Raw genomic sequence first — 18,421 nt, 5'->3', positions numbered from 1 at the left:
ACTCATGGTTGAAATATACATATATACATATTATATTTCAACCATGGTTATACAGTATACTTATATTTTATAATAGCTTTACACAGTGGTGGATTTACGGGGGGGGGGGGCAGACACTCAGTGTCTGACACTGTTATATACATATAGATATATAATATTATAATGCATAATGCATATACAGAGTTTGACTCTTAATATACATACATAAACACTGTATAATATAACACAGGAGTACAGGAGACAGGACCCCCCAGAAAAATTTTAAAAATCTGCTACTGTCTTTACTTTTACACAAAATTATTTACTACCTACTTAGTAAATATAGATGTAAATCGGCTTTGCCGCGTAATTCTAACGATTTTTATTTTGTATATTTTTCACTTTACGAATTACGAGTTCGGGGTTACAACCACTAAACCACTACTAAATGACTAAAACTGCTTTGAACAATTTTTATACAAAAGTTCAAAACCTTTGCTCATGAAGATATAAGATTGTAGAATAATCTTATCTTAATAGTCTAAATCAAATAATAAAATAGTTTTTGACAGTCCAGCAATTGATTGGGTTTTAGATACAATTTTAAATTTTAAAGTTACTAGCGAGTAGCGAATAATACAATATGCTAGTACTATTATTTTTTTATTTAGACAATTTAGACAATCTTTTAAATATAATATTACTATTATTTTATTGTTTCAAGTAGTTGAATTGATCAAAAATATACATCTACTATAATAGGTAATTATAGTAGGTATAATTGATTATATTTATAAAAAAAAAAATTATATTTTACTGGAAAAAAATAATTTCTTATTAAATATTAAATAATAAACTTTAAAAAAAATGGGGGGGGGGAATATCCGCATCGAAAATATGTTGGGGGGGAAATGTCCTACTACGCCAAAAACAGTCGGGGAGAGGGGAAATGTCCGGGGGGAAATTGTCCGTCATTCATAACATATTATATGTAATTCGAAAGTTACATTTACCAGTGGCGACTATCACATATCTAAAACTGCTCAAGCACCACTTTCATGGATAATTAAATGTATTCACACATACTTAGACTTTGTACATAAATACATAATATGTGTGAAGTGAATACATTTTACATTTTAAAATTCAATTTTTTATTTAGTCAGTGGCGTAGACATGATTTCTGAAAGGGGGTATCAAAAATAGAAAACGACATAACTAAATAGGAAGCGGAAATTGGAAAACCCTCCAACCTCTAAAAACTTTTTACTAAGGTAGTAAAATATTTAACAATAAGAAACAATGTATATAATTTTAATTGATTCAAAATTCACATCAAACACAATAATATGGAAGATTATTTACTCCAATACTCCAAAAAGTCAAGACTTTTGTGTAATAAAAAGCTACATTATTAAATATTTAAACGTATAAATAAAATAAAAAAACGCATCGCAATGTGACAATGCATCATTATATAGTTGTGTGTTTAAGTTAGGTATAATGAAATATTACTTATTATTATTATAAGTAGTTGTGTTGTTTAATGATCTTTTGTCGATCCACATTGTTATCCTCATTCAATAATTATTGATGACAGGACGTGATTCAAGACTGCTAAATTTTCACATCACCCTAGGGGTATTAGCAAAGGCGCGTTTTTTTTAGCTAAATAGAGCGCTATGCCGCTATCGTCCGTCCTTATCACGTTTGGTTTATCTACTGGACAGCAGACACATAATTTAGAACTTCATTATAGTCACTATTGTTCTATTCTTTTCTTTTAAATAGTAGATATAAGATAACCGTATTCAGAATTGGAATGGAAAAATCTTATTTATCAACTTATAAATATTTTTAATTTAATACGGTCTTACGGATAAATTGTCTGCTACCGTGATTTAACTATTTTAGGTGTACATAAAATGCAACGTCTTAAATTGTATTGTTATTTATAATTATACATTATTTTAAGACTTAAATCATGTAATCACGTCCGCTGTTGTATAAGCTGGTTGCCCAATGCTCATCGACTACCCAGTACTCAGTACTCACTGATTTGTTGTTACTCAAATACTCAATTCTGTTGCTGCATTAGTGTATCGACTTACGACTATCGAGTTTACGTTCAGTGCGTTTTTTGTTTTTAAAATTATTCTTACTTTTATTAATGTCCCTTGTCCATAGACGCGTAACAAAATAATATTTTTTAAATTAATTTACTTTATCGTGCATATACCTATACTATTACACTATACAGTTTTAAGGTCAATGATCCTCCCCCCCTATAAAATCTTTAATCTAGTAAGTTCTTAATTTTTTTTTAATATAGTGTACCTACCTACTATTTGGGTAATATCTTTATTTTTTTATTTCTATAATTAAACATTTTCACACTAGTAATGTAATCATTTGACCATCCAGTTCATTCATTAGGTTATTCAAACATTTATGAATTGCTAATATATTATGTTTTATTATAAATTATTAATTATGTAATAATTAAGTATAATATTATTGCTAGAGTTGAATAAATTACATGGCATATTTCTTATTTTTAATTCAAAGATATTTGAACAACAGTAAAAAAAAAAGAATATCCTGTCCTTCTTTGACCTAGAGTTGATAACGAATAATTAATTCATATTAGGTATATTGTTTATTATGTATATAATTTAAGCATACAGCCTTATAAGTAGAGAAATCGCATAGGTACAATTGTAAAATATATGGATATAAAGCACTATTTTTAACGTCTGTAGAATGAGTATAAATCTTGCTATTATTATATTTTAGTTATTTATCAAGACTATTTTGATATTAAATCAATAGGTATGCCGTTAAAAGGATTAAATGTCTTAGAATTTTCTGGATTAGCACCAGTACCTTTTGTTGGAACTGTATTATCAGATTTTGGAGCTAATGTAACTATTATTCAAAAAGTGAGTACTTAATAGCAATATTATTTAATTATCCCAATTCCTAAGAGAAGATTTATACTGATATAGGTAGGTACTTTTTTGAAAAACTATTTTTGTTTGTTTTGTAGAGAAATGTAATGTTTGAATTTACAAGCTTTTTAAATGGTGGTAAAAAGTCTATAGGTATCAATTTAAAACATCCAGAAGGTATTGAGATTACACAGAAGTTAATAGCTAATGCTGACATTTTACTTGAGCCATTTAGACCTGGTAAGAACAGCTAATTAATTTTAGCTACACATATAAAATAATAAAATTAAAAAATTAATTATTAAACATTTTAAAAATAAGGTGTAATGGAAAAACTAGGATTAGGCCCTAATGTAATGATGGCCAAAAATCCACGTTTAATATATGCTCGATTGAATGGATATGGTTCACATGGACAATATGCACAGAGAGCTGGTCACGATATAAATTATTTAGCTATATCAGGTTTTTTTTAAATTATTAATACCTAATGATTAATGCACTTCATTATTTTTAACAACATTTTAATATTAAAAATTAAAAGGGTTGTTGTCATTGTATGGTTCTAAAAATGCAAAACCTGTTCCACCTGTAAATTTTTCTGAGTTTGCGGGTGGTAGTATGGTATGTGTAATGGGAATTTTAATGGCAGTCATAGAAAGATACAAAAGTGGAAAAGGTCAAGTGGTTGAAGCCAACATAACTGAAGGTATGTCTTATGTTGGAAGTTGGTTGATGTGTTCACAAGATTCAATGATTTGGGGGAAATCTAAAGGAGAGAATTTGTTAGTAGACTTATTGAAATTAAATTTATGTTTATACTATTATGCTCAGTATTATAGTTTTAAATTTTAATCAGACTGGATGGAGGAATGCACTTTTATGATACATACGAAACCAAAGATGGTAAATGGATGGCTGTTGGTGCATTAGAACCAGCATTTTATCGAGAGTTTATTGAAGGATTAGGATTAAATATCGATGAAGTTGAACAGATGGATAATTTTCAAAGCAATAGAGAAATTATTGCAAACAAATTTAAAGAGAAAACACGAGAAGAATGGAGCAATGCAAGTAAAATATTCTTAGTTTTTATTGAAATGTAATTAAAAAAAAATTTGGTTGATTTTAGATTTTTGATTCAAAAGATGCTTGTGTAACTCCTGTGTTAGAGCTAGACGAAGTTGACCAGCATCCTCATAATGCAACTAGAAATTCATTTATGAGGAAAAATAATGTTGTGGTGCCTGTTCCAGCACCGAAACTAAGTGCCACTCCTGGTGTTTCAAGTTCAAACAAACCGATTGCAGTTAGTGGACAAAATACAAGGGAAATTCTTGAAAGTATTGGATATACACAAATGGAAATCACCAAACTATTTCAAAATAATACTATATTTGAAGACTCAAAATCCAGGTTATAGTTTTTGCTAGAAAGTAAGCTTTTGTCATCATATTTTTATGTATTAAACAGTTTTATTTTTTGAGATTGTACATAATATCATGTTTCGTTTTGTTTTAATACAAAAAAATAAAAAAGTTAGTATTTTTAATACAAACATTTTTGGTTATATAACCATCTTATGTATTTATATTCATTTGCAAAGTAATCATTATTATCTGGAACAAATTTTTGGTCTGTTCTGTTTCTAAAATTCTCCAATTCTCTTTTATTTTTCCATACACCTAATAATAAAAAAATAATTTATATGTACATTTTGTTACTTAAATATAACATTTCCTAACATATTAATTAACAAAGCAAAAATAAATCCACTTCAGCACATACCAGAAGACAGTCCAGCCATGAAAGCTGCACCTAAACATGATACTTCGGTTCTATTACTGTTTTTCATTCTTACAACTGTAGTTGATGTTACATTAGCAATTGTTTGACAAATGTAATCATTACGAGACACACCACCATCAACCCTATAAAATAATGGTACAATTTTAAATTAGTTACAAAATTAAAAGTTATTATATAAGTTGTATTGATTATGTAAGTATTTACCATAAAGTATTCAATTTCATTTGTGGCATTTCATTGTGATAATTATCTAATATTTTTTTAATTCTAAATGCAAAAGATTCTAAAATAGATAATGCCATATCTGTTTTTGTAGTACACGTCGTAACACCAATAAAACTGTAATCTCTTCTTATTGATTTGGATGGCTAAAAAATAATTGATGTTATATAATTTCAATATTTTTGTGTTAAATCACAGAACCACTTAATCACCTCAGATTCAGGTAATACAAATAATAAACTATCAGTTGAAAATTCATTCCCTTGCTTTAACGTATTCAATTCTTTTGGATTATTGAAACCACCTGTATTTAAAATGAAAAATATAATTGTATTTTACACAATATATTATATTCAACTTCTCAAATACACATTTTACCAATGGATTTTGCAAGTTGAATTAATGATCCACTGTTGTAATCAACTGCTTCCAATGAAAAACAAATATCGTCATTCAATGTCCAACCCACTAATGGAAAATAACCTATTTATAAAAATATGTACTGTATTAGTTACAAAATAAATATCCATTGATTTTTACACATTTCCAGATAATTTGTTTTTATAAGTTGACATAAAACTTATTAAAAAATATTAAAAACTAATGGTAATAATAATAAAAAATATGTTTTATCTGACCTAAACATACTTCCGGTAATGAACCACAGTTTATATCTAGAAACATTCCTGTCCCCATTGTAACTTTGGCAGTATATTTTGAGAAAGAACCTGTTCCGTACAGTGATGCTGATTGATCAGCAAGCTATATTATTATAACATTAGTCTTATTAATTAATAATTGGATGGTTTAATGATTACACAGAGAGGTTAACTCACCGAGCATGCAATTGTAATATTGGAGATTTTGCAAGTTATATTGTTATCTATTAAATACTTTAATATGTTTGAATCACAAATACTTGGAAGTATAGTACTTGTGATCCCGAAATATTGAAACACAAGATTAGGCATCCAAGACATGGTGAACAAGTTAAACAATCCAGTAGCACTAGCACAAGATACGTCAGTCACATGTAATTTACCATTGCTGGCTTGATATAATAACCAAGTATCTAATGTGCCAAATTGTACGTCATTATTCTTCATATCTTGTCTGAATTTTCGATTATTTTGTAATAACCATAAAAGTTTAGGCAAAATCTATAAACAATAATATACTATTTAGTATTTAATGTATAATGTACATTAAAAATATAATAACATATTAAATTATTATACTTGTATGTTTGAAAATGTAAATGATTTTGCAACTTTAAGTTGTTTTGATGCAAATATTAAATATAATATTTTTGAAATATATTTGACTATCTAAAAATAAAAATATTAATTTAGTTAATTATCATAGTTTACTTATTATTTATTAATTTTTTAGTTAAATTTATATTCAATTTTATACATCATGTTAATATTTAGATGTACTTACTTTGAAGGTTATTGATTTATTCAACTCCTTAACTATTATATTTGATCGTGAATCTCCCCATGTAATAAAATTATGGTAATGTTCACCAGTTTTTTTATTCCAAGTAATGAATGTATTTCGTTGTGTAGACAAACCTATGCTTTTTATATTATTGGACTTGAGATCTGCATCTATTAAAAGATCCATAAATTAAACTAAATATTTTTATTTTTTATACCTAATAAAATATATATTTATTAATAAATAATTATACTCTTATACCATTAAACTTTTACTAAATTTTTGGATTATTATCAATAAAATATTTTTGTAACAAAAGAAAAAGATTTTAAATTAATGATTTGAAACTTAAAAAGTTATTATAGTATTATCCCCCCCCCCATTGAATAATAATTATTGAGTTATATAGATAGAAAAAATAAAGGTTATTTACATATTAAAAAAAAAAAAAATACGAGATATGGTTAATTAGTTGTGTAAAAATTGAATTTAGTTTTTTTTTTATACTAAATACCTAGCAATTAAGCTGTTATTAAAAATAAAATATAAACAACTAATATTATTAAAAACCTTTTAATGCATTTTGTAATACTTGTTTTACACCATTTTGTAGTTCACTTGGATTAATTTCTTCCCATCCTTGAAAAGGTTTTAATATATTAATCTGTAAACAATTAAAATCCATATTATTAGTTGTATAGTATACACATTACAAAAAAAACTTTAACATTTGTAATGTTCATCTTAAATTCTATTGCAAAATAAATAATGAGTATATATTATATTGTAGGCTACATGGAAAAATAGTTTTTTTTACAAAAGATTAGGCTCTTTGCAATGGGGTAGCCAGTTTACAAACTACTTATTACTTTCCAAACAGCTTTTTAGGCTCATTGTATACATAACATATTAATATATAATTAATACATAGGTATTATATTATACAATAGTAATAAAATGCAGGGTATCAAAAAAACATAAAATGTATTAATTATATAGGAGCCTTCTAACACTTAAAAGTTAAAACTAATTTTAGTTAACAACATGTACAATATATTATTTTTTTATCTATCTGCACAATATAAATTCAAAATTCTACATCATAAATATAAAACTAATATACAAATACATACTTTTTGTATAGAAGATCCCATAACACGAAAATCTGGCGAAAAAATTTGGCATTTCAAATTAGTTGTTCCTACATCAATAGCAGCAATATAATCCATGATTTTGATCACTTTAATGGTGGCCTTTTATACCTATTTAAATAAAAATATGAATTAGAGTATTGTTTTTAAATATATTAAAAAATAAACATTCACTGAATAATTGAATAACATACAAAGAATATTTTTCTATTACACATAACATATAACTTGTAATTAATATATATTGAGATATTAAAATCAATAAAATACTATTTTAATTAATATAAGCTATATGGTCTTTTAGATTTCACTATAGTAATGTGATTTAGCTAACTAAATTTAAAAAATAAATATATTTAAACACTGCATTTTATTCATATCTAAAATTGTATTTAAAAAACTAGGAAAATATTATTATAATTTATGTTCTTATATCATATATTTCTTAAATATATACGATATATATACTTTTATTAAACCCACATGATAAAAATCACACATAAAAATTACATTTTATTTATTCTTTTCAAATTTGTAAAAAAAATTATTTATAGGTACTTAATTATATTACATCCAGAATTAATTATAATAATTACTCTGCACTAGTCAAAAATAATTGTTATATTATTTCAACAAATAATTATATTGCATATAAGTATGTAACTCGTATTGTTTCACCATTTTGAATTATTTTTTATTATATAAAAAATAATATTATCTTAAATAGGGCAAAGTAACAATATCTAAATTGATTTACTAATAAATTATCATTTCGTACTTTTTGATTGCATCATCATCAATCATATTATTGTGACGTATTGCTAAACCTAAGTAGGTATATATTATTTATTCACGTCAACGATAAATCTTGTTAACCGCTATATGAGGTAATTATTATAATTATAATTATACATTTATACCACAATACAAAATATTAAATTATCTATTTTTATTTTATGATTTACGAATTATAATCTTTGACAGCAAGTCAATTATTATTATTTCGGAAACTAAATACTTATTAATTATTGGGATAGGTATATGGATTGTTTGGCAAACCGATTCAATTAATGATCACTCACCTGTAAATACAACATCTTTTTGAATGTATAAAAATAATTTTCCATCATTATTTGTTTTACATGTCATTTTAATATTATAATAATTATGAGTGAACTAACACATGAATAATATAGAATGCATTAATATGCCTTTAATTATTTAGTTTTAAAAATATATAACAATTCAAAATATAAAATATAAATATCTAAACATAAAATATTAATAATTATATTTATAAGCTATGTTAATTAATTAACGTGCCTTTAAAGTTCAATGTAAAGAGAAAAACTTCAATAAATACATCACGTATAATACCTGTTTGTTTTGAAAATTCAAGTCTTCCAATATTTTATTGTTCTAGTTGGGAACAAGTATAATATACAGAGAAAGTGAGAAATACTGTCAAACATTCATATTTTTAAAAACGATTTTTTTGTCATGAAATCAAAACTATTTATGACTCAAACCCTGTTTCATATAATATATTAGAACAATAACTGAATTAAGTGACGTATAACGTAAACTAAGAAAAAAGACAGGTGTTCCAGCAAAATAAAGAATCTTCTCACCGGGAGAATTTTGACTTAAGAAATGTACTTTTAATTAGTTTACGCATTTTATATAATGTAGTTAGTATTTTTATTGATTTATCACTGACATTACGTGAAAATGTATAAAACATTGTGACCATCAGTGATTTGTTTGAATTTTTGTTTTTAGGAAAATAAATTGTAAAAGTCCAAGGATTAGAATCATAATATAGCGTTTACATCAATAAAATAAAGAAAATTATGTGCGCCAATTATTTTTGTCTTTTTCTCCGACACGGAATTCCGAAAATCCAAACAGTAATAAGCTAGGCTTCAGTCTAAAATTAGATCTGATTGACCTATAATCAAAATTAAAGAGAACACTTAAATATTTTTGCAAGCCTAAATACTTTCGGGATTATATTGTTTAAAACAAATTATTAGGTACTCAATCTAGTCAAAAAATTTTTTTCTTTGACTATTATATAACAAAAAGCAGCATTATAAAAGCATATTATGTACCTATATGTTCAAATATTAACTTGAATTCACAATAGGCACTTTTATAATATATAATAAATAATAATACTAACCATACCTCATTATATCTAATCATTATTCATTGTATTATTAATTTTATTATACACCTAGCATTGTGCAATTTTGTTTTGTAGCATTAGGATAAATGAACAATAAAATGTTGATTTGGTGTATCCTCTTTCGAAGCGGAAGATTATTGTTTAGCAACTGATTATTTATATACAATAAACATCGTATTTCATATTACATTATGTGCCACAGAATAAATTTAATTTATTCTCTGATCAAACTAATTTTAGTGTTTTTTTTTTCCATTTGCCGTTTTAACTCATAATAATATAAACATTGCTTTATTATGTTTAGGGATAGCGGTATAATATGTATGAGTAGGTTTGTTAAATAACCAATGAATTATTATGCTTTTACAGCCTTGCAGGAAATAGGAAATAGTAAATACCAATAAAATTCCACAACTTTCGAATGCCGAGGGTACGAAGAAAAGTTATTAGGCTTTTATAATAATTTAAATGTATTTGCAAGGTGCTAAGTATAAGCACAATTTGGGTAGAGAAAGCTTAGTTCACTCTCACAAACATGTTTATGATAAATAAAATGGTATAGTTTATACGTATCCCGGGACAAGTGATCGCCTAACGCGCGTAGTCATACTTAATATATTCTGTGGTCATATATTATGATACTATATCTTAGTTATACAAAAAAAAAATTTTAATGGAGAGTGATGAAGTCGTTATTTTATTTTAACAGTTATGGACCATTAATTTTTTTTTTTAACTTAACTAGACCTACTGCATTTTTATTGGTGTATCGCCAAAATTTTAAAGCTATTTTATTGTGCTATAAATTATTAAAATAGTAAACAATTAAACCAGAACTGTACAAATTATAAATTTATTAAATTCAAAACAGTAAAAAAATTGTCAAAAATTGGCATTTTTTAAAGTAAATTGTGTATAACTACAAATAACATTATATTCACCACAATTGTTTTGTTTATTTTATTTTATTATGAATAATATTTAAAATACCTTAAAAGTTTACTTTTCGTATCTTCCATAATTTTCGAGCTTATAATTTTCATTTTCAATTGTTTATAGATTTATGTACGGGGTTAAATGGGGCCAAATTTGTTCATATCGTGATTAGTTGTGATGAATTTACATCTTAATAAGATTTTTTGTGTTGTAGTTCATTTAATTTTAGTTAATTGTAGAATTTGTTTAAATTATCTATAACTAAAAATAAATAAGAGTTATAAACTTATACAACTCTTTAAAAGAATTATTTTCATAACAAGATATACCATTTTCCTCCCGAGACATAGGTTATCATATAATAATTTATAACACAAGTTTTTTTAAATGATTAGAACGGGTTTTTTTTTTTTTTTTCATTGGACACTCCTTTCTAACAATACAACATGTCTTTCAAACCTATCAAACCTAATTTAGCTCTTTACAAATTGAATTTGTAAATTCACTATACCTATATAATATATACATTTAACAATAATAATAAAAAACTCATCACTAACATTTAACCAACTGTAACTACATCTGTTGTAAACATACAAATCTGGTTGTACATTAACTGTTTATATAATTGTCATCAAAATAAATTTTTATTATTTATTAAAATGTTAATACAATATTTTAATTAAATCCGGATCACGTGAATAGTCAATTTGCGAGTTTGCGACCACCGCAACCAATCTTGTTAAACATTAATATTAAGATAAATTGACCTACTGGCTATTATTGAACTTTTTTTTATTTAAACTATAATACAATTAAGTATTTGTGAGAAATATAAAGGGTACAATATTAGATAGAAATTATTTACAAAAAGAAAGAGGTGAATATAAAAATATGGTTAAAAAAGATAATATAATAATATTATTAGACTTAAAGTTAAATATTTTATCTGTATCTGTACGATAAATTTTTAACATATAAGTATATAACAATATTTATGATTCACTAGTGGTGAGAACTCTTTAAAACTTTGGACGATACATACAACATACGTCATAATATACTTTAATGGTTAATAAACGAAGTCACTCAAAAGGTCAAATATACACTAACTGGTAAAAGTTATTTCTAATATTACAGATATTACAGATAATTCAAAATTTTAATATACTTATTAAATGAATAATTTTAAATAATCATTGACTCTAGGTTGGTATTGACTTTTATCTTTCTAAATTTATGTCTTCGTGGTAGGTACTCATTGCATTATAATTTTTGTTAACTGAAATAAATTGGATTTACCAATATTGTCGATTGGTAATTAGATTATGATTTTAAGAAGTACGTATTTATAATTTTATATTTAATATTCATAACTTATAAATAATTCATCAGTTGTAATTTGTTGATTATTAATCAATATTAATATTAATTTGATATGTTGATACCATATAAAAACATTCCATTAAATAAGATGACACTCAAATAAAATATCAAAACTCAATACCTACCTAGCTAATAAAATTACATATTATATTATAGTATAAAATACGCATATTGGTAGGTATTTAATAATCACAATAACACTCGTAACTTGGAAATATTATACAATTGGGTAGTGATGATTGGTGGAAAAGTGATTGATGGTTAATAATAATTATATAACTAGCGATAAATAATAAGTAAAAAAAGTTAACTGTCTGGCTATGCCCATTCCTTAATAGTGAAAAACAGTTCTCAAAAAGTATTGAGAATGAAAATATTAGACCGTTTATTCAATTATTATTATTTTTTTTAATGATATAACATTATAATAAAACCTTAAAATCATATTCGTTGATAACCGTTTATAATAATTATTTTTGGTTAAAAATGGATGTCTATTGAATCACTACAGTTTGTATTATAATATGATTAATGACAGTCTACAAATCGTTGTAGTACTGTTGTAGTAGTCGTGTTTTTTTTACTCTGAATTTATACCCACACCCAGTGTTAAATGCATATAAAAATATAAAATGTGTTATGAGTTATGATATAAGTATATGATAATTCGTGATATAGGACATACATGATACATTATCATAAATGGTAAATAAAAAGAAATATCAAACATGACGAATACAAAATTCAAAATCGAAGTATTCGTCAAAATAATACGTATAAATAGGTACTAGATGGAGGGGGTGGCCGGTTATCATACAACAAAATTTTGAAATTTTATGTATATTTTAGCGAGATCAATGATAAATATTTTAATGATGTAGACCTAGAACAATCGCATAACTATTAGCTGCAGTACTGCACCGACAGCAGTCGACAGATACGTCGTAATGAGGATTTACCTACGATGACGGTATTTCTGTGGGCGATATTTTGATAGTTATTTTAATAGAATATCAAATATGATGTTTCAGCCGGGAAGCAACTACGAGTTTGGCCGATTTATTACGTGTCTCATGTCTTGTACCTTGGGCACATTAATGTGCAGTACTGTACAAACAAGCAGAACAGTCACACGGGGTGGTCACGGAAAAGAACGTACTCTGATGCTGTTTCCGCCGTCACCGACCCTTCGATGATCGTACGCCTCCGCAACCCGGTGTCTTCTCACGCGGACGTCATTGCAGGACGCGAAACGAGGAGGTCGGTGAAAAACAAAAAGTTAGGTAACGAAAATAACGATGACGATATTATATTATATTGCCACGGCGAAGACTGTCGGACGTCGGTATATCGGTTTAAAGGCGACTTCACAATAGTCAAAATAATGTGTTCAAAGCGAAAACTGTGCGCGACCGCCGTACCGGGCCAGTGTCAGACTCGGTGTAAACGTCTACCGAACCGCCCGGGCGAGTAGAAAACATAATACCGTAGTGCGCGTTAACGTGTGTGCGCGCGTGGAAGAAAATTTCGGAAATTTTTTCGTCAAACGTCGACGTATTATTATTATTATTATTATTATTATTAAAATAAAAACATTATATAATAATTATTGTCCGCGAAAATCTCAGATAACTGATAAGCAAAGTGTTTGATGTGATGGGACGGTGGTGGTCGTCGTTGTCATCGTTATCAAAAGCGTTTGTACTTTTACAGTGTGTACACCGGCGCAGTCTGACTTCACTCAGCTTGCATTTATTTTTATAGTCGTTGTCGTCATTCATTATCACATACAATACTTGCGTGTGCTCGGCAGCCTGGACCCCTTTGCGCAATCTAATATATACACTTTTAGTTTTTTCTTTTTTTTTTGTACTTATTTATGTTTTAATGTTTTCCAAATCCTCGAATTGCTAGCTCTTTCCAAACACCGTAAAACTCTCGTTTGCTCGTTCCGAACGCTCTTCGTCGATTTCGATAGCTACCGTAGCCGTAGCTCCTTCGATCATTCGCATCCACTGCCGTGTCAAGTCTTCGCGACGCGTCCGTCAGCAGCCCTTGGACAACCACACGGTGAGTGTCTCTTTTAACAGCAGTGACCGACGAAGTTTTTGAAACAAACGTTTGGGCGTTTTGTCACAGGGAACAGCAGGCGATGAACAAGGACACGAACAGGCGGATATTGGCAATACAGGCTAAAAAGAAACGGCGTAAATTACCCAAAAAGCCACACGAAGACCGCAAGACTGCTCTGCCCTCCGTACCGAATAACAAAGGTTCAGACAAGGCTAAGTCCCATGTGAATCAGAGGGACAGTGATTCTTCATCTAATGAGTCTGATGAGGGCACGGATGAGATGTACGCTTCAGACGAAGAAGAACAAGAAGAGTCTAGCGATTATTGCAAGGGTGGTTATCACCCCGTACAAATAGGAGATGTATTTCAAAATAGGTGAGATGGACATTTGAGATTCTTATTTCTTACCTCACAAATCCAATGGCACTACCTACTATACCTAGTCAAAATTCTGGGAATAATAAAGCTATAGCTTTTATAATAATTATTGCTAACAATGTTACTAAAAACTGCTTATTTTGTACCTAAAAAAACATTTCCATCAATTATTTATAATTGTTAACAATTAGGGGCGAGCGTAGGGAAAGGGAAAAGCTGAATCTTTTATAACTCCTCACATAATAGGTAGTTTTACTTTCATTGGATACATTTTTATTATACATATAAGAAGCATAGGAAGAATTACAATCATAATATTTACCTATGTACCTAATTTTGATAGTGTGAAAACTACTATTGGGTAAATATCTATTGATAAAAAGTGTTTGTAGCTAAATTGTGTTTAAACAAATTATAATATGTGATATACTTTCATTATTTAGAGCAGATAACAATCAGCTAGTTTGTTTATTATAAATTGTAGTACTGTTTAAAACCTTTATATTATTGTATATTAATTATAATTAGTTAGGTAAAAAAACTATTTGAAAAAAATTATTAAAAGTATTTACCTTGATATTTATAACTTTATAAGATTAAAAAAAAAAACAAGATTTATTATTAATTTTACTTACTGTATTTTTACAGATATCATGTGTTAAGAAAACTTGGATGGGGCCATTTTTCAACTGTTTGGCTATGTTGGGATTTTACTGACAAGCGTTATGTTGCGCTTAAAGTAGTAAAAAGTGCATCTCATTTTACTGAAACTGCTTTAGATGAAATAAAACTTTTGAAAAGTGTCCGTGATTCTGATACTAGTGATAAAAAACGGGAGCGAGTAGTCATGTTATTGAATGATTTTAAAATTAGTGGTGTTAATGGTCATCACATATGTATGGTATTTGAAGTACTTGGTCATAATTTATTAAAGTTGATTATTAAAAGTGATTACTCAGGTATACCAATACAAAATGTTAAGAGTATTATACAACAGGTACTTGAAGGCTTAGATTATTTACATACAAAATGTAACATAATACACACTGACATTAAACCAGAAAATGTATTAATATGTGTCGATGAAAAATACATAAAAAATTTGGCAAAAGAGGCAGCTGAGATTCATCAAACTGGACAAAAATTGCCTGTATCATTTAGTAGTACTGCACCCAAAAGTAATCTCAATAAACCTAATTTGACTAAAAATCAGAAAAAAAAAATGAAGAAGAAAGTCAAACGACAATCTGAACTTCTCAAAGTGCATATGCAACAATTAGAAGAACTAGAATCCAAAAAAAATGAAGAATCTAGTGGTGAAAATAATAAAGGCATGTATTAACAATAGTTGGATATTTATTCTTATTTATAATTTTTTAAATTATAATTACTATGCATTTTTAGTATTGCATTACCTTAAGATAAATTTGGTTCAAATTATTTGATTACAATTTAAAAATTAAATGTATCATATGGTACAAAAGTATACACACGGTTCATAACAAGATACTATAGTCTATAATATTGAAAAATTGAATTTATTGTCAATTATATTCGTATTTAATATTTTATGTTCATATTTAAAAAGTATTAGTTAAATACAATTTTATTATATTTTTATATAAATTAAATTACATGTTTTATTATTTTAAAAACCTAGCTCAAAATATTATGTTATTTCACAGACTACATACTTAAAAAACAAACATGTTTTTAAATGGTTTATTGTAGCTATTAATTTTATTTTGTATTTCCAGATAATGTCAAAACCACTGAAGAATCAATAACAGTTGATGCAAATGCTAGTGAATCTCTGTCTAATGGTTATAGTAGTGATAGTACTAATCCAAATGTGGCAAATTCTCCAGTTCACGAATCTAATACAGAGAATGATCATAATTCAGATGAAACTAGTACAATACATGAAAATGGAACTGGGGAATCTAGTAAAAATAATAAACCTTTATCAAAAAAACGTTTGTTTAGAAGTAAATCTCGTGATGATCCTTCAGAAGATCCAGCATTTAATATATGTGATATAAATGTAAAAGTAGCCGACTTGGTAATGCATGTTGGATAGATCGCCATTTTACAGAAGATATTCAAACTAGACAGTATCGTTCTTTAGAAGTATTAATTGGAGCCGGTTATGGTACATCATCAGATATATGGAGTGTTGCATGTATGGCATTCGAATTGGCAACTGGCGATTATTTGTTTGAACCACATTCGGGTGAGGCTTATTCAAGAGATGAAGATCATATTGCTCATATTATAGAGTTGTTGGGTAAGATTCCAAAAAAAGTTATTGATGGAGGAAAGCAGTCACCTCAGTTTTTCAATAAACGTGGAGAATTGCGCAACATAAGTAGTTTGAAACCCTGGTTTTTGTATGATGTACTAAGAGAAAAGTACAAATGGCCTGAAAGTGATGCTAAGGCATTTACTGGTTTTCTACTACCAATGTTAGAGTTTGATCAAAATGCCAGAGCTACAGCTGCTCAGTGTTTACAACATGAATGGTTAAAATGTTGATTATACTTCTGCTGTTAACATGTACTTGGTAAGAATTGAAATATATTTTTATTATGTAGTAGAACTTTATGTTTGTATTTTCTAATAAAGCCTCAGCAAAATATGAATTTTATATCATGTAAATAAGTATTAAATATATATTTTTTAGAATAATAATACTTATAATATTAAAATAGTCATTTCAAACATAATTTATGAAAGATATTTTAGCAACATTTGTACGTTTGAATGGTTTATTTGTAGTAAAAAAAAAAAACAGATTTTATTTAGTATGTTTTTAAGCAAACAAATAATTCCAATAATTTATTAAACAGTCATGTTATTAATGAATGTAAATAACTGCAATTCATGTTTATTATTTTCCTTTATTCTTAAAACATTACTTTAAATAAATTAGTCAAAGAATTAGGTTTAATTTTAAATTTACTTGCAATAACAAGTTTGTCACCCACTGCATTATTATTATTTTTTTACTTTGAACAATCATTATGGTTTTTATTTCAGTATTAATTTGTTTTACCTTGAAACTTTCAATGAGTTTTTTTAAATTTTGTTCCTATTCACTCCAATGGTTAACACATTTAGTCAAAATAACATACTTAAGCTACTTAATTACACATCACACAATGAGTTCCCAATTCCTATATCATATATTTTAAGGGAATAAAACTATTTTGTGTATAAAATGATTTTATAATCATTTAAAAACAATAATATAGTATATACCTATGGGTTTAAAAATATTTTATTTTTATCATTATATTGTAACACATTATTATTTATAGTTATTTTTGTTTCACAATATCATTGATAATTCTTACACATTAATTAATGTACCTAAAAATCTTTATTTACTGTCCAACTTGATATGTAACTATTACTATTAACTGTCAAAATTACGTATCATAATTTGTAATACATTAAAAAACACCATATTCTATACTTATTTTCAAAAATATATAAGTTATAGGCCTGTTTTTGTATATTCTAACTATAATCATAAAGATTACCTTTATTTTTTATTGTTATAAGGGTAAATAAAATTGTATAACACGAGCCTATTTATTTTAAGAATAAATTATAATTGGTTAATATTTTAGCATGTTCTTCAATTAACTAGTTGTTGTATATTGCCTTTTAATTTGAATGTTCATAGTTGTTTCATTTATTGGCAGGAAAATTACAAAATTGTTGTTTTTTATTATTTTAAAAATATAATTAATTTTATAATAAATTATATTTGGTTAATGGGTACAGTAAACTCAGATTGTGACTTGTGAGTAGTAATTTCAAAATTGTAATTCTAGTATTTATAAAAGAATATTGAATTATAATGTTGGTTACAATACTTTAAAAGACTTATTAAT

The 18,421-nt window shown here is 26.8% G+C and overlaps 3 protein-coding genes across 9 annotated transcripts; 2 read left to right on the top strand and 1 right to left on the bottom strand.

Annotated features, from left to right (window-relative positions):
• Positions 1–1,751: 1,751 nt before the first annotated feature.
• On the top strand, positions 1,752–4,490 carry LOC114132706 (alpha-methylacyl-CoA racemase). 4 transcript variants are annotated; one of them, XM_050198035.1, is made up of 7 exons: positions 1,752–2,110; positions 2,812–2,921; positions 3,029–3,170; positions 3,252–3,395; positions 3,475–3,715; positions 3,790–4,000; positions 4,063–4,490. In XM_050198035.1, exons 2-7 carry the CDS (start codon positions 2,814–2,816, stop codon positions 4,351–4,353), a joined length of 1,137 nt encoding a protein of 378 aa, XP_050053992.1. In that variant the 5' UTR covers positions 1,752–2,110; positions 2,812–2,813; the 3' UTR covers positions 4,354–4,490. The 4 variants fall into 4 exon arrangements, with proteins under 4 accessions (XP_050053992.1, XP_027854041.2, XP_050053991.1 ...); XM_027998240.2 differs by having other exon boundaries at positions 2,776–2,921; XM_050198034.1 differs by having other exon boundaries at positions 1,752–2,283.
• On the bottom strand, positions 4,368–15,294 carry LOC114132705 (putative glycerol kinase 5). 4 transcript variants are annotated; one of them, XM_050198033.1, is made up of 12 exons: positions 15,155–15,294; positions 7,538–7,666; positions 6,975–7,068; positions 6,405–6,574; positions 6,200–6,289; positions 5,798–6,121; positions 5,600–5,723; positions 5,340–5,444; positions 5,174–5,265; positions 4,944–5,107; positions 4,719–4,861; positions 4,368–4,615 (listed from the first exon to the last, which is right to left on the bottom strand). In XM_050198033.1, exons 2-12 carry the CDS (start codon positions 7,631–7,633, stop codon positions 4,479–4,481), a joined length of 1,539 nt encoding a protein of 512 aa, XP_050053990.1. In that variant the 5' UTR covers positions 7,634–7,666; positions 15,155–15,294; the 3' UTR covers positions 4,368–4,478. The 4 variants fall into 4 exon arrangements, with proteins under 4 accessions (XP_050053990.1, XP_027854039.2, XP_027854038.2 ...); XM_027998238.2 differs by lacking the exon at positions 15,155–15,294 and adding an exon at positions 13,153–13,633; XM_027998237.2 differs by lacking the exon at positions 15,155–15,294 and adding an exon at positions 13,228–13,632.
• LOC114132704 (SRSF protein kinase 3) lies at positions 13,787–17,166 on the top strand. The gene is given in 5 exon segments (XM_027998236.2): positions 13,787–14,138; positions 14,208–14,516; positions 15,168–15,850; positions 16,277–16,576; positions 16,579–17,166. Coding segments are annotated over 4 exon segments (1,755 nt in total). The 5' UTR covers positions 13,787–14,138; positions 14,208–14,220; the 3' UTR covers positions 17,055–17,166.
• Positions 17,167–18,421: the final 1,255 nt, after the last annotated feature.

This window comes from Aphis gossypii, chromosome 1 (genome assembly GCF_020184175.1).
Source record: "Aphis gossypii isolate Hap1 chromosome 1, ASM2018417v2, whole genome shotgun sequence".
Taxonomy (NCBI): domain Eukaryota; kingdom Metazoa; phylum Arthropoda; class Insecta; order Hemiptera; family Aphididae; genus Aphis; species Aphis gossypii.
This window is presented reverse-complemented; position numbering and strand designations above follow the sequence as displayed.